The sequence below is a fragment of the Equus asinus genome, chromosome 25 (genome assembly GCF_041296235.1).
Source record: "Equus asinus isolate D_3611 breed Donkey chromosome 25, EquAss-T2T_v2, whole genome shotgun sequence".
NCBI lineage: Eukaryota > Metazoa > Chordata > Mammalia > Perissodactyla > Equidae > Equus > Equus asinus.
Genome location: NC_091814.1, coordinates 20882464 through 20898935, shown reverse-complemented (window position 1 = coordinate 20898935; position 16472 = coordinate 20882464). Strand labels below are relative to the sequence as shown.

At 40.0% G+C, this 16472-nt stretch overlaps 1 protein-coding gene across 4 annotated transcripts; it reads right to left on the bottom strand.

The window, feature by feature from the left end:
• Positions 1-11632: 11632 nt before the first annotated feature.
• Positions 11633-15488, bottom strand: LOC106835715 (T-cell surface glycoprotein CD1e, membrane-associated-like). Of its 4 annotated transcripts, none has more exons than XM_014848286.3 (6): positions 15061-15488; positions 14448-14744; positions 13522-13800; positions 13019-13297; positions 12523-12616; positions 11633-12390 (listed from the first exon to the last, which is right to left on the bottom strand). In XM_014848286.3, the coding sequence occupies exons 1-6, from the start codon at positions 15119-15121 to the stop codon at positions 12222-12224; spliced, it is 1179 nt and encodes a 392-aa protein (XP_014703772.3). In that variant the 5' UTR covers positions 15122-15488; the 3' UTR covers positions 11633-12221. The 4 variants fall into 4 exon arrangements, with proteins under 4 accessions (XP_014703772.3, XP_014703771.3, XP_070353637.1 ...); XM_014848285.3 differs by having other exon boundaries at positions 11648-12390; positions 14448-14798; positions 15061-15245; XM_070497536.1 differs by lacking the exon at positions 11633-12390 and having other exon boundaries at positions 12519-12616; positions 14448-14798; positions 15061-15248.
• Between the last annotated feature and the right edge of the window lie 984 nt (positions 15489-16472).

Sequence of the window (16472 nt, the reverse complement as noted above, 5' to 3'; positions counted from 1 at the left end):
CCGCCCCAGGCAGGCAGGGTCTTTGCCTACCATTATCGGAGAGACACTCCCCCCCCCCCCCCCCCCCCCCCCAGCCTCCAGAACACCTGAGGGCTCTCCCAAATGGTATGCCAGCCCGCCAGCTGCGGAGGCAAGCTCCACTGACCGGGCTCTAGCCCGGGAGAGGCTCGCGACTACTGGAGAACTCCTGGGAGAGGTCCGGGGCTGGGTGGAGCTCCATTGGCGGGCTGCGCGGCCTGGGGGAGAAACTCTGAAGGCCTGTCCGGGCAGCAGGCAGGATCTTTGCCTGCCATTAGCAGAGAGGCCCCTCCCAGCATCCACAACGCTGGGAGGGTCCCAAAGAGGAGAATCTCAGGCAGGGCAGCAGCCGACCAGCTGCCACTGAACTCAAGGTATCCGGCTATCCCCCAGTTAGGGCAATGAGCTCCCCGAGATCCTAGGGGAGAGGACTGGGGCTGGGTGGAGTTCCAGCGACCTGGCTCTGTGGCCCAGGGGGGAAACTCTACAGTCTCACAGAAGCCTCAGCGATAGCCTCTGCACAGCACTAGTAGAGAGCACCCATCTGACAACCACAACGGACAAAACCTGAAAGCCATCCCTCTGAGGACAGGAACAAGACAAGGGTGCCCACTTTCACCAATCCTATTCAACATAGTAGTGGAGGTGTTACCCGGAGCAATTAGGCAGGAAAAAGAAATAAAACGAATCCAAATAGGCAATGAAGAAGTAAAACTCTCGCTGTTTGCAGCCGACATGATCTTATATATAGAAAACCCCAAAGAATCCATAGGAAAACTACTAGAAATAATCAACAGCTACAGCAAAGTTGCAGGGTATAAAATCAACATGCATAAATCAGTACCATTTCTATACACAAACAATGAACCAACAGAAAAAGAACTCAAGAACTCAATCCCATTCACAATCACAACGAAAAGAATAAAATACCTTGGGATAAATTTAACCAAGGAAGTGAAAGATTTATACAATGAAAACTACAAGACTTTCTTGAAAGAAATGGACGACGACATAAAGAGATGGAAAGTCATTCCATGCACATGGATTGGAAGAATAAACATAGTTAAAATGTCCATACTACCTAAAGCAATCTACAGATTCAACGCTATCCCAGTCAGAATCCCAAGGGCATTCTTTACAGAAATTGAACAAAGAATCCTAAAATTCATGTGGGGCAGCAGAAGACTGCAAATTGCTAAAACAATCCTGAGTAAGAAAAACAAAGCCAGAGGCATCACAATCCCCGATTTCAAAACATACTACAAAGCTACAGTGATCAAAACAGCATTTCCTTCCTTCTGCTTCCTTTGGATTTAGCATGCTCTTCTTTTTTTCTAATTTCTTAAGGTGGCAGCTTAAATCATTGATTTTAGATATTTGTTCTTTTCTAATTTAAGTATTTAGGGCTAGAAATTTACTCACTGTTAGCTGCATCCCACAAATTAGGATATGTTGTGTTTCATTTTTTTAAATTTTTAATTCAAAATATTATCCAATATTCATTTTAACCTGTCTTTGACCCCTGGATTATTTAGAAGCACGTCTTATTTCCAAATATATGGAGAATATCAGAAATATCTTTATTATTCTTTTCTTGTTTAATTGTGTTGTGATCATAGAACATTCTTCATATGATTCCAATCTCTTTAAATATATTAAGATTTGTTTAACAGCTCAGAATATGGTCTTTCTCAATGAATGTTCTTTGTGCTCTTGAAAAGAATATGCTTTCTGCCGTTATTAAATGGAAAGTTTATGTCAACTAGGTCAAGTTGGTTCTTACTGTGGTTCAAGTCTTTCAGACCACAAAGATCTCTTTCTATCTCCTCCCCGTAGTCCCTTTGCATCTTGTGACAAATTATTCAGCACTCAACCACAAGCAGTAACTGAATTACGTGAGCTTAACCCAATATCTTGTTTCTAAAGAGAAGTGCATGGCTTCTTCACTGCCGCATAAATATCATGTGTTCATAGATTCTATATGCCTATTCTCAGAAAAGTGAAGAGTTTTTGTTTTTTGGTAAGATAAAGGGGGTATACCAGGTGGTTGTATTTTTTAAATAAGTAAATAAAGAATGTCAGAGTTATAATATTTTCTAAAACAAATGCAAGGTGAAGACCAAGAACTTTTCTTTCCTTCCAGGCTATCATCTTTAAGTGGAAAGTGGAGAACCCTCCCTCCAAATTCCAAATAAAGCAACCCTCAACAATGTTTTCAAAATAGACACATCTTAAATCTATGTCCAAGATTTTTGGTACAGGTCATTTCAGACACAATAATTTCAGGCAAAATTGGATACACAGAGAAATTGAGACAGAAAGCTACTATGTTTTCAGCTTTAGGTTGATAGGTAACCTCTTAGGAACTGAGAATTCATTTGGAGCAAAGCTTCATTCAATTGAAACGTTAATCCAGATACTAAAAGTCCATTCTCTGGGTGAGGGGACTCATTTATTAGGTAGTGATCATTTTTAAATTGTGGATACAGCCTCCTTCTTGGAAAAAAATCTAAACTTTTCTCATATTTTTGACTAATGTAGACACATGATAATTTTAATTACTGTAACCAGTTCTCTTTCGATGCTTTATATTTCCTTAATTTCTATCTGAAATAGTTAAGATGCTTTTAGCTTTTTTTAATTTTCTCCTGACACTTTTATTCCTAAAAGCCTATTTATTAAATATTATTTCTTTTCTAGTGAACAATTCTTACTTTTCTTAAGAATAAGGGCCATCATCTTTATCATAGGCAATGCTTAAATTGAAGTAATTGGAAAATTACTTTTAACGTATCCCCAACCTTCTATTCCCTTCTTTATACCTTTAATTGGAGCAAAATCCAAAGTGATCTTTAACTTTCTATTGCTTCCATTGATACTTTCAAGCCTGTTATCTTAGAGCCCCTTAAAGACAAATTTTTCTTCTATAGTGCTAGTCCCATAAAGATGGTCCTGATGCACAGTTTACTGTGGGCCCATGTACAGGCTCAGAGCCTCCGCTGAATTCCATCACAGTGACTGCTGAGACTATGTTGTAATTGTTGACACGATTTTAGTCAAATTTCAAGGAAGAGTTAAGGAAAATTCTATAGAGAATAATTCTTCTTTGTCTTAATGCAGACTGGCTTTTTTTTTTTTTCCAATGATGTGTATATTTAACTTCTAATTTTGTTTAGATTGTGTAACCAAGACTTATCTTCACTTATTGCTTTAGTTCAGTCCTTTCTTGGTTTACATAGTAGCTGTTGAAAATATCTCTTTATTGACCCCTTACATCCATCCTTTACATTTCAGACCCAGCAATCTTTCTAAAATCCCTACCAAAATCTCTTCTGCATGTCAAAACAATAAAATAAAATATACTCGAAGTAAGAAATGGGTGTACTTTGTCATCAGTATATTTATTTACAGCTCAGGGGCAAAAATCCCCCGTAATGCATAAAATCAGAATTTGTATTCTTTCACATCTCTATTTGACACAGTTTTATGCTTTCATTTTAGTTTTTGGGGAGCGAAAATATGCTATTTCAATTTAGGCAAAGTTGTGTCTCAATCATTGGCTTCATTTATTTATTTATTTATTTCTTCTGACCTAATGTCTGCACACCTGGCATCTCAGATCATCCTTCTACAGACTTCCTGTCTAAAAGAAGGACTTGGCCGCGACACTATTTTAAAACTGTAAAATTAAATTATAATCACCCTTACTTTGTAAGTATTCTGTTTCCCAAATTTATCACTCCTCCAATTCTATTACATCCCTGAAACTTGCACTTTTTTGTTTCGTCACCTTGCTGATTTTCTTGCCAGTACGTTAGTAAATTTTGACACATGCTTGAGATAAATTTTTCTGAGAAGGTTTTTTTAAGCACATGGGCTTCCGTTTCTTATGAGACCACATCCAAATAATGCAACACGATGTGCTAAGGCCTGTATGTCCTCCTTATGTCCAGTCTCATATGTGGCCATGCTCCTTTCCTCATATTCTATGTCTGCACTTCTCAATCTGAGGTGAAAGACCAATTTTCCCCCAAATTTATTATGTACCAACGATTCTGTAAAATACAATGAAAATGAGCTATTTCAAAAACAAAATAAAAAGGATGTACATGACCTTTTCTTGTTTTACTGCTAGATTAATATACAAAGAATTACTCTGCTGATTTTTCGTAAAAGTTCCTAACATTTATTTTCAGTTTCTATACTTGTCACAAATGAGTAACAAATGTTTCCTAGTCTCATCCTCATCTTTGCACCACACTTTGAATGGCATTTTATGCTTCAGGTATTTCCAAATACCCAGAATCCCCACAACATTCAAAACTGAAATGTTGTCTATCTCTGTGCCTTCACTTCCTCAGTTTGGAGTTCCCCCATGAGTGGGCCTGATGTACCTACCAATCATCTTTCAACTCAAAGTTTAAATGGAATTTCTGAGGTCTGTCCTGTAATCCTGTAGGAAGAACTGGCCACTCCTTCCTAATGCCTTCAACTTAACCCACAATACAGAATACTGGCTTCTGACTAGCAATCATAGCATTGTATTCCAACTATTGGTTCATATGGCTATCTCCACCATTGTAGAGTATTTTTTAAACTTTTCGTTATTCCTCTCAAATAAGTGTCTTTAGTGTGGATGCTTCTCAATTTTAGACCTGAACCCAATGGCCTGTTTGACGTTTTCATTCTGAATCATAACAGGCATTTCAAATTAAATGTCCTAAACCAAATTCTCAGTTTGGCCTCCCAATCTTTTCTTCCCATAATCTTATCTGTCTTAGTTGGTTGTAATTCCTAATGGAATTCTAGCTTCTCCAAACGAAAACCTGGAGTCATTCCTGACTCATTTTTTTTTCTAACACCACAGATAAAATCTGTCATCAAGTCCTATTAGTTCTATTTTGAAAAGACACACAGTTTCAAGTCTATTTTCACCACCTCCACCTCTAGCACTATGGTTTACTACTATCACCATTTTCTTGATTTATTACAGAAGGCTTCAAATTGGTTTGGCTACTTCCACCCCGTACTTAAGTCTATTCTCAACCAGGAGTCTGAATAATTCTTTGAAAAACAAGTCAGATCATATCTCTTCTCAGATCAAAACCTCCCATCGGTTCCCATCAACTTGAGAGAAAAGGAATAAGTTTCAGAGTGACCTATAAGACCATAATTTATCTGGAGGCTCACTCCTCTAGGGTTTCATTTCTGACCATTCTTCTTGAATAGAGGTTTTCAGGGGGAAAGAGGACAATGGAGAGGATAGCTGCACATCTGTTCCTTGCCTAGTTCCTTGGACTGAATTTGAAGTTGAACCTATTGATGTATATTTCTATTGCCCATCTAGGCTTTTGTTTGTGGATGAGAAATCTCACCAAAATTTGGACTAATTTACAGCCATTTTAGTAACAACATGAATATATCAAAGTGTGTTCCTCCATACATTAAACAATCACAATCCTTCCATGTATTTGTGCATTAAATACACAACTAATTATAAAGCCTAAAATATATGAAATTAGAGAAATTAATGAAACATTAGGAAGACAAATCCTAGAGGAAAATTAACCAGGAGTTTTTATTAACTATATGTGTGTGTTTGTGTATTTCTCCTTTAATAAAGTCATAGCATTTTAATTTTTATTTATATTTTCTCCTATAATAAAAATAGAGGTAGAAGATGACTAAGAATGAAAATATGGATAAGGATAATGACTAAAGTAATGAAGATTTAGCTCAGCATAAAATTCTAAATATTTTACCATGGAACTTTTTTTTTTTTTTTGAGGAAGATTAGCTCTGAACTAAAATCTGCCACCAATCCTCCTCTTTTTGCTGAGGAAGATTGACCCTGAGCTAACATCCGTGCCCATCTTCCTCTATTTTATATGTGGGATGCCTGTCACAACATGGCTTGACAAGCAGTGCATACATCCGCAAACAGGATATGAACTGGCGAACCCCAGGCCACAGAAGCAGAATGTGCAAACTTAACCACTGCATCACCAGACTGGCCCCACCATGGAATTTTTAAGTCTATATTTTCTGTATTGATTTTAATTTTTAAACACCATATCTTCCCCAGAAACTATCATGTTTTAGCTTATGAGGAACTGTCATTCCCTGAGCTATTATACAATTATTGCCATGTATTTACTTATTCTGTTAGTGTTAGTAAAATTTGTATATCATAGTATTCACCACAGTTATTACACAAAAGTCCTTAGTATAATTAGTAGAGACATGCAGAGTATACATTTTTTAGGATATAAAGATTTAATTTGCATTGTTAATTATCCTTCTTAGAATATTTGAGTAATTCATCATGTTGGAACACACTTTTGAACTTTCTTTGTGTTTTACTATTGTGTGTGACCATCTGTGATGATTAACTGTAGGATCCCTTTTCCATCTGGTTGTTATATAGATGATTATTTCTGGTAAACAATCTTTCCTGTATTTGATTCAATGTATGCCATTTCTATGATTGCTTGGCTTATTATTTCCTCTATTTAGTCTTGCCTGCTTACACAGTCATGCATACAAATGAAATAATTAGCAGAAGGTGTATATGTATGTTACACTCCTCCTTATTAAAATCAATAAAAATTAAACATGTGCTATAACATTCAAACCTCTTTTGCTTTGTAATTATATACTCTTATTTCATATTTTGAAGATCATTGTTGTTCTTCATTTGAAGAATATTGATAGGTTAGATTTTTTTTTTTTTTTGACACAGAAAATGGAAGCATCTACCTCCCCTAAAGGAATTTCCCTTTTTTCTTTAAATGTAGAATCTGGATTCTGGGGCACATATGATATTTTAGTGGTAAGCAAAGGTACTGCTACTTGGGGATACTTTTAATAGTGACAGAGATTGAGAATACTTTCTAGGTGTTTTAACGTATTGAGTTCAAATTGAGTTTATGTCAATCCTTTGCAACCTATATGATTTCATTTGCTGCCATGAATTATCTAGTTAGTTTGGCCAGCCAATTGAAACTGAAGGAAAAGGTAAGATATTCCTTATTGAATCCCAAGAGATAGGGAAGAGCGAGAGCTGATGTTATTGTACACAAGAGGCTTTAGATTAAACAGAAGTAAAGCAGCTTCCAGGACTGGATATCAAATGAGACAAAGAACTGAGGAGTAAGCCATACCCTATGCCTCTGTATGGAGAATTCCTTCCATAAAGGCACCTAAGAATTGGTCAGAAGCTTTAAAAGAAACAGGTGAGAAGATATCATCATCTTATTTTGTGTGCTAGCAGCTGTGGAAGCTGTGAAACTGCTCCAAGCAACCCTGTGGGCAGCAGACAGTTGGCAAAAGAAAGCATGAACTGGAGAGGAAAAGCCAAGTCAGATGCCACTTGGCAACCCATGCTGAATGACCGGTTTGTTAGTGTAGATGAAGAATACTGTTAGTAGGGCTAAGGTTGTACAGTGTAGGTAAGCATATAGGGGTCACTGTAATTTGGGTATAGATACAATTGTGCTCCATTTTGTAGTCATCCAATGATGAAGCTAGTTAAGACTTGTATTTAAGAAGTCATCTCCTTTCCCCTAACAACTGCTACATATTTATTCAAATATCACCAATGACTTTCAATCCCTGTGCAATGGCCTATAAAGCCCCTTTATGATCTGACTCCAATTCACTGACCTCATCTCCTACTATGTTCCCCATCACTTACTGCAATCCAGCTATGCTGGAGTTCTGACAGTTTTGAGAACACACCTAGTATAATGCTCCTTTTACTTGCAGTTCCTTCCCTTGCAGTGCTCTTCCCCCAGATACTGCATGCCTTGTTTCTTCTTCTTGCTTTAGGTCTCTTCTCAAAAGCCACTTTCTCAGAGTGGCCCATTCTGTTCACCATCTTTGAGATAACAGCCTGTTTGTCTCTCTGGTCCTCTTCCCCTGATTCAGTTCATAATTGTAGCATATGCCATCACCTTACATATAGTATTTTTATTTACTTATTCCCTGTCTTCCCTGCCCTCCACTACCAGGTAAGCTCTTTGTGTAAGAATATTTTACTCTTGTGTCTGCTGTATTTCATTAGCTATCATAGCATCTATCACATGGCAGTCTTCCAATAATTACTTGCTGAGTGTGTAGTGTATTGGTTAAAGCATGGATTTGGGGGGAAAACTGCTTACAATATTTACTAGTTATGTGACTTTTGTCTCCTCATCTATAAAATGAGAATAATGGTATCTGCCTCAGGATTGTTGTGAGGATTACATGAGTTAATATGTATAAAGTATGTAGAAAAGTGTCTGGCCTCCAGCAGGCTCCATTTAAATATTTTTTTAAAATTATTATTCAATCAATTTTATCCATGAAATAGGTACTTCTCTTATTTTTGGTAATAATTGAGCTGATGCTCAATATGTGGTCCTTATTACACATTGATAATGGGGTCATTCATTTGTATACATTTCTTGGAAGACTGTTCACACTTAGATCAGGACCATGGAAAAGCGAATGGAATTTAAGAGAACTTGTAAAGGAGGCTTTGATGACTGGCTATTCAGGAAGAATGATGAAGCAAAGAGAAGAAAATTTTGATCGTGAGAGACTAATAAAATGATGAGACTACTTACAGAAGAAAGTAAAAATGAGAAAATGATCAATGAAGAAAAATTACAAGCTAGTTTTAATTCCTTCAGAGTAAACTATAAATCCTAAAGATCCATAGGCACCCTCTATGGGTAACCTGAAGAAGCCTTTAACAATACCTCTCTCTCTCTCAACACAGGCTCCAGGGCAGGTGTTGAGAAAATATCTTTCTTCATCTGAGGTGATATACTTGGAGGCCTGGATCTTTGTTTCAGTTTATGTCACTCCACTTAATCAAGTCTTTCACAGCCTCAGCTTACTTCATTCATTAGGCAGAAAAAATCAGATAGACATTCTCTAAGGCCACGGTTTGTCAAGGACATATGGCTACTGTGCTCCTCTGAGTTTTGGCCACAGCATATTCTGATTTCATCCGTCCTACTGCAGCCTCACTCCAGCAATTAATGACATTCCTAGAGAAATTTAACAACAACCAAGAATATCCCCTCCACCTCTTTTTCCAAGCCCTTCTCCTATCATTTATATTGTATTTGTGTGCATAACAGAATACAGCAAGCTCCAAGTTTGTGCTGTCAGCAAAGCAGGCTACCTTCTGGTTTTATAGCTGGCAGGAATGGAAAGTGTTATTCCTAACTGTTGAAAAAATCACCCTGGCCCTCTAAAGCAATAAGCCCCATGATTCACAGTGCCAGTCAGAATAATATGGTTAACAGTACTAGGTGACATCTTGGTTCTGGGATGATTTAGTGACACATTTTTCTCTTAAACATTAGATCCTTACCCAGGAACTCTGATTAAATTACTCAGCCCAAAGATCTACACTAAAGGGATGACAAAGAACTTTTCTGACAATCCCATGAAGCAATATTTAAAATGGCCTCAAATCTCGTTGAGCTAATATTCCTGGCAACAAGATTGTATGCCTTCAGGGAATTTTGAACCCATCTATGCCAATTTCATGGAGAAGTGAGATGCATATGTGCAGGAAGCCCAGATCCATCTTTTTCTGGGGCTATGTCTTGTGCCTCACCCAAATGTATGCCCACTTCTCGACTACAAACCTTGCTAGGAGTGGAATTAGAAAGCATTAGATGACTGTGTTCAGGAACCCAGAGTTTCCTGAAAATCACTGTATCCAGCAGTCATCTTTCCCTAAGAGATTCCCTGAAGATCACGAAAATGCAACAGCAGAGAAACCCAGAGTAACACTTTATGTTGAACTGGGCTTGCCACTTGTGGTGTAAAGGACTCTGATGAAATCTTCTGAGAGTCCCTCCCTCCTTCATAAGTTCATATCCATATCTTGAAATCTTGCCATGTTTATAAAGACAATAACTTGAAGGAAAGAGAGAACTGATTGTGATCATTTTACCATCTTTGAATAATATCAATGGCCTACGTACATCTTTCAGTGACACTAGTACTTTGGAAAGATATTAGTACTTAAAAATCTATGGCCTATCACATAGAGACTGGTGTCTCTAAAACCTCTTCTGTCAAGTTAAAGTTTATATCATTTGTTCATTCAACAAAAATACTTTTAATCATCTACTGTATGTCAGGCTATAATCTTGGCACTGGAATACAAATGTGATCGAGACAGATAAAATCTGTGATGTCACCATGCATATATTTTAGATGAAAAAGACAATAAAAACAAAAGAGATCATTTCAACTAAATTACTATTTAAAATAAATAATTAAAGAATATTGGAATAGAATATGTCTGAGGTAGAATGTGCCACTTTAGCTAGACTGATCAGAAAAGTCCTCTCTATGAGGGTGACACTTGATCTGAGAACTAAAAGGTGCCCTGAAATAAACCATGGAAGATCCAGGTGAAGAATAGTCTAGGCAGAGGGAAAAGTAAACATAATGGCCTTGAGCTGAGAAGAAACTTGGTATAATTGAGGGAGAAAAAGAAGTCTAGTGTCACAGAAGCATAATATACAATAGAGGAAAGACTGGACATGGGTCCAGAGAAGTTAGCTTGAGCCAGATTAGGAGCTCAGGAATTATTGTGATCAAAAAATTTGTGTAGTGGGGAAAAATTCATTCAAATGGGAAACGTCAGAAATATATTTCACTGCACATCTGTGCTAGAAACTAAAGTTTCTCTACTTGAATCTCTTCATTTTGTTAGAGGTTGCCCCTTGTGGCATTCTACCATGTAATGGAACCTTGGCATTCATCATTTATTGGTCCAAACAGCTACTTAAAATTCTGCCTTCTTCTCTGGACTCTGGCAGGCTGTCTCCAGATAGGCTGTCTGAACATGTCATACAGAATGCGATGGACTCACAGTGAAAGGGCTGGCCCCAATTCTTTGTTCATGGGTAACAGTACATCTTGATAAGCGATCATGAAACCCTATCTGTTAACTTAAAAATGCCCCATAGGAAGTTATAAATTTCTGCTAAAAAAATCTACACAATTTGCTCCATTATCCCATCAAAGGGAAGGTGTTGGCTGGACATCAGTATGAACTCTGAACCTTGACAACTTCCTGCTCTCCAACAGTGTTAATCAAATATATCTCAATTAAGGCAATTAATTTTAAAAAGCCATATTTAAAAAGCAAAGTGAAATCGAACTATAAATCATGATTATTATAGTAATAAACCAATAACAAAGAAAAGCAAACATATAGTTTAGCTGGCATCTGATCACTGTTTTCCTTCATTGCCTTGGCTCTGACCATCAAAATTATCCTCCACCGCCATGTCCTCTTCTCCACTGCTCAAATATGAATTTCTTCCCTGAATATGTGCATCCACAAAGACACACATAATCACACACAATCTCAGAGAATTAGGAATACCATCCCAACCCCATCCTCACTCTGACAGGAGACATCGCATATGTTATTTTTTTTAATAATCTCTGAAGATGCATAAGCACCTCAATCACTGTGAAGTTTGAACACTTACCTGCCTCCTATATCTGAGATGAGAGACACAGGGAGAGAGAAAGAGTTTTAATAAGAACACAGCCAAATGACGCAAAGATGTCAAAGAGGTAACGGATTATGATAACATCACTTAATTTGACAATAAGTTTATTTCAATCAACATTTATTGAGAAACATATCATTCAGGTCAAACCAGCTACATAATTTGTGGGGCCAGTACAAAATGAAAATGCAGTATGTCTTCTTCAAAAATCACTAAGAATTTCAAGATAGCAACAACTGCAAAGATCACATGCCCATGAAGCTGGCCCTGAATCCAGGTAAGGCTTTTCGTAACAGATACAAACACTTAAATCCTGCTTTCAAGCAACGGAGAGAAAAGAGAAGAGAAAAACCTACATAACTGCTGTTGAAAGTAGGAAAAGATGAGTGTATTTAGGAAGATCAGTCCAATTTTGGAAATACAGAAGAGCTTTCAATTGGGTAATCTAGGGAAGCATCCATGAGAAAGAGGCATCTGAATTAGAGTAATGAACATGTGGCCAAAGCAGAAAGAAAATGCTGGAAGATAAAAAGGAGATTTCCAAAATGGCTCAGGATTTCTGCTAGAACAAGCTGTTCTAACAAAATCATGCTTTTTTTTGTAGGTATGACTCATGTTTAAGAAGAAGCAGAAGAGGATTTTATGTGTAAAGTCCAACTAATGTCACCAGAGCCGCTTTAGGCTTGTTTTCCAATTCTTCAAGAATTTGCTTTTGATCCACAAGTCTTGTGCCAAGCAGAGCAGATGTCCTGAACTCCTGGGGTCTCGAGTGTTGGTTCTTGTGGAAAAGGCAGGGTTGGGTACATGAGGATAAAGGATGTTCTGATTTGAGCTGTGGGAAAAGAAGAGAATGTGGATCTCAAAGAAGGCAAATCAGAGAGAAAGGGGGAAGGAGAAAAAGAAGAGAGAGGAAAGAAGAGTGAGTTGATAAGAAGATGAAGAAATAGAACTAGAAAAGACTCACCTCTGCTTTTTAAACCGTAAGTCAACTACAACCAACATGACCAAGATAACTATTACAGTCAAACAGATCAATATCAGCAAGATGGAGTTTCCGTCTAGTTGGGGATAAAACACGGATGTCAATCCATAAAGAACTCTCTTTCTACAAGTTAATGCTTCTCATTCCACAAGGGTGGGGCCTTCCCACGGTGTTCATCTGTATTTTCCAGAGCCCTCATTTCAATTGCTCCTGAGTCTATGCCCATGATCTGCCCCCTCCCCTCTCTCTTTCACCAAATGACTAGGTCCCTCTGTCTTTTCTCTTTTGTACCTCTAATCCCCTACTTCCATTGTCTTGAAATTTAACTGCTGTCATTCTCCACCATTCTGTATTTTGATTCTCCCATTTTTATCCTTTCATGCACAGCTTTCCTACCTATTTCCCAAGCTCCCCACCCCTTAGCCCTAGGACAATGGGAAGATTATCATTTCCCAGCTGGGCCCCAGTTCTTTCTCACCCCAGTGGATGATTATATCATGGCCTCCTGGACTGCTGTGCTTCACTCGACAAGTCAGGCCGGCTGCCTCCCCAGACGTCACATCCAGGGTTACTCGGAGATACCATGTCCCATCAGCATTGGGCAGCACATCACCTCGCTGAGTGCCTGGTTGCTCCTGCTCACCCCGCATCCACATCACCCACACGGGTTTTGGATGAAAGCCAGAGACATGGCACACCAGCAGCAGACGGCCAGGCCCAGGACTGGGGCCTTTGGACACCCAAGCCTCTGGTTTCACTAACGATGAGAAGATGAGGAGAAAAGGAATTTAGGAGGGCACCCTAGGCCAGAGTTCATTGACTCAGGGTGCCTTAGCAGAGTGAGTAATCACTTCTTTCTCTTGTCTAAGAGATAATCCTGAACCCACACATCTCACCTATTGGCCTTTAATTATAAAGTAGAAAACTCAAAGACAAGAGTTAAAGCACTAAGAATAGGAGGGGAGAGAGGGTTAGGCTCACCTTGTTGTTCCAGCTCTGACTTCCCTGCGTCAAGGAGACTTGCCAGAAGTCTAGGGCAGGTGTCACTGAGAAGTCTCTGAACGATTTCTTTAATAACCCTGTAGTGATTGAGCACCCTACAGACATTCTGAGCCCGACTCCCTGCTCCTGGGGATGGCTTCCAGGAATTTCCTTGGAAACTGAGGAAATCTGATCCTTGATATGCCCCATTTAAGAAGCTTTCTGAGGGTTTCCCTGCACGCATTTGACAGCCAAATAATACCTGGAGCTCAAAGGGATCTGAGGGTGGAAAAAGAAGAGAGAATCAATATGGAAAGAATTCCAAGGAGGGAAAGCAAACAATCTAGAAAGCAAAAGATTCAAGGGGAGGAAAATTTGCTGGGAAATTACATAGGAGACCAGAGTTAGGGTGGGAAAAGGGGAGGAAATTTGTGGGAAGAAAATGTGAAGGTAATAAAGGTATTTTGAAATAATTAACGTGGATGAGCTAGTTGGGAAGGCTGCTAGGAAGCTAGGAAATGGGTCTGAAAAAGCCCAGTTGGGAGTGGTGAGGTCTAGGCCTGGGCACGGGAACACTCAGGCCAGGGAGAAAAGAGATAAGAGTTCTGGTTTGGAAAGGCTGTGTCTGAGGCCAGGGATGGTGAGCAGAAGATCAAAAGGAGACAACTATTCCAAGAAGCCAGAAAATGAGGGTATATTCAGGGGTCTGAAGAGATATGTACATGTAGGCCCTTCTGTGTGTGTGGTAGGGTGAGGGAAAGAATGGAAATAGTGGTGGTGGGTGAGACAGAGGAGACAGCATGAGCCAAACAGGATAGGAAGTAAGATCAGGAGGTTGGATGAAGGTCAGAGCCCATACATCATCTTCCCCTTTGGCAGATGGTCAGAGCCCTCAGGTAAATACCAGCTTGGGACAAGAAACTCACATTCAAACTGAAACTGACTGGCGAAGACCTGCACTTCCGTAGTGAAACTGTGCAAGTACAACTCCAGTAGTGCCTCAAGGTTCTTCACTTCTTCCTTGCTGAAGTTGCCGTGGGACCAGGGCTTCAGAAAGCGGATGGTGCCCGAGACACTGTCCCAGGCCTCAGTCTCCACCTCGCCCAGCCAGCCTGAGGCCTGGGTGTATGCCCAGCTGTGGTTGGCAAAGGAGGAGATCTGGATGAAGTGGTAGGAGAGGGGCTCTTCTGCTGCTGGATGATGGAATCCTAGGAGCAGGGGAGCTGAGAGAGAGGAATGAGCAGCGGAGAGATTGTGAAAGGATGAGAGAAGAGAAGCTCGCATAGAAGGGGAAGGATGGAGATGGTTACACAGGTTATACGTATACCCATATCCCCTTCCCCCGGACCAGCTTCCTCTCCCCAAATTTCGAGACAGAAACTGAGACTGGAGGCAAGGACACTTTGCCTGGGAGTAGTCTGTCAGGCAGACTCCAAGAGCATCCTGGAGGAGCATTTTTCTCTTCCCCCAGGTCCTCCCCAGAACTTCTCCACCCTGCTGTGCCCAACCTCAGTATCTTTCCATCTGGGCCCTTCTTACCCACTGTGCTTGCTCCATGGCAGGGAAGTCCCTTGAAGAGCAGGAGCAGCAGGAGCAGCATTGAAGCTCTGTTTGGTGAAGATGCCTCAGCAGGACAAGTTGCCCTCAGAACTCAGATGTCTGCTCCCCTCCAAACCCTCTCGCACTTTCATCTAACTTCCCTTGCCACACAAACAGATAAACCTCTCCCTCTGCCCTCTTCCCTTTCAGAGAAACCCCACTGCCTCCCTCAGCCACAGGCTTCCCACAGGGTCTCTCATTTCCCCTCCACCTCTCCCACTGTCTGGCTTCCAGATTTTCTTCCTGCTCTTGTCTGTGTCCTCCTGGCTTATGACGAAGTCTGTAGTCTGTGGTCTGGCTGGAAAATTCAGTACCTTTTGACCTTGAGAAATCAAGTCTACATTTGGGTTATAAACATCTTCTTCTGTGAAAAGAAGTGATGGAAGGTCCTCAATGGTGCCCAGCGGCCTTTCCAGGAGTCTCCCCACTCCTTATCTCTCTGTGGTCTTCTCCCCTCATCTGCTTCCTGGCCTCCCCTTGTCCCTCTTCTTGGTCTTCTCTGTTTTTCTCTACTTACCCATTATTGTTATCTTTGTAGTGTACCTTAACTCTTCTCACTTGCCCTGCCTGCTCTCCCTGTCCCCTCAGTCTCCCCTCTGTCTCTTCTTTCTGCTCTCCTCAAAATCACTATCAGAAGATACTAGGCATCCTGAGAGTAGCTGTATAATTCACAGGCAAATCCCCATAACCCATAGTGAAAAAGGAGCAGGAGTAGCAATACAGGTTATCTGATAAACTAAAGAAAATGCCCTTTTTCTCAGTTTTCCTGGTTGGACCAATTGAAACTGTTGATGGGGGTCCATGAGTGAGCCTGACCTGGAAGTGATGAGCTGGGAGGCAGGTAGATTTTCACCCATTTTGTATGAGTGGATCTGGAAGGAACACAGGGGTCTTGGATCCCCACTCCTACCTCAACTGTGTTGAGTGTGTCTACAGGTGGGTGAGCAAACTTCACTCTGAGTATGAAGGACAGTCAGGCAACCTTCCCTTCACAGCTCATGACCTAAGAGCACTGGTGTCCCCTTGGAAGTGTCTAACTAGAGAGGAGTTTCTTTGGAGGCAGGGAAGTGACTCTAGGGCACTGAAGTGTTCATGGGAGAGTTAATTACTATGCTGGTTCTTTATTTTTGCTTTTCACATTGATGTTTGCTGTGGTAGCCCAAAGGCAGTTGAAATGCCATTCCTTTGTTTGGTTTTCATATATTCATTCAACTGACATGCAGTCAGAGTCCACCTTGTGCCAAGAAATTTGCAAAAAACTAAGCTTTCAGAGATAAAAGTCCTTTGGAGAAAACATAACAAAATCCAACCGAAAATTGTGACTTTTATTATAGAGTGGACACACAGAACAC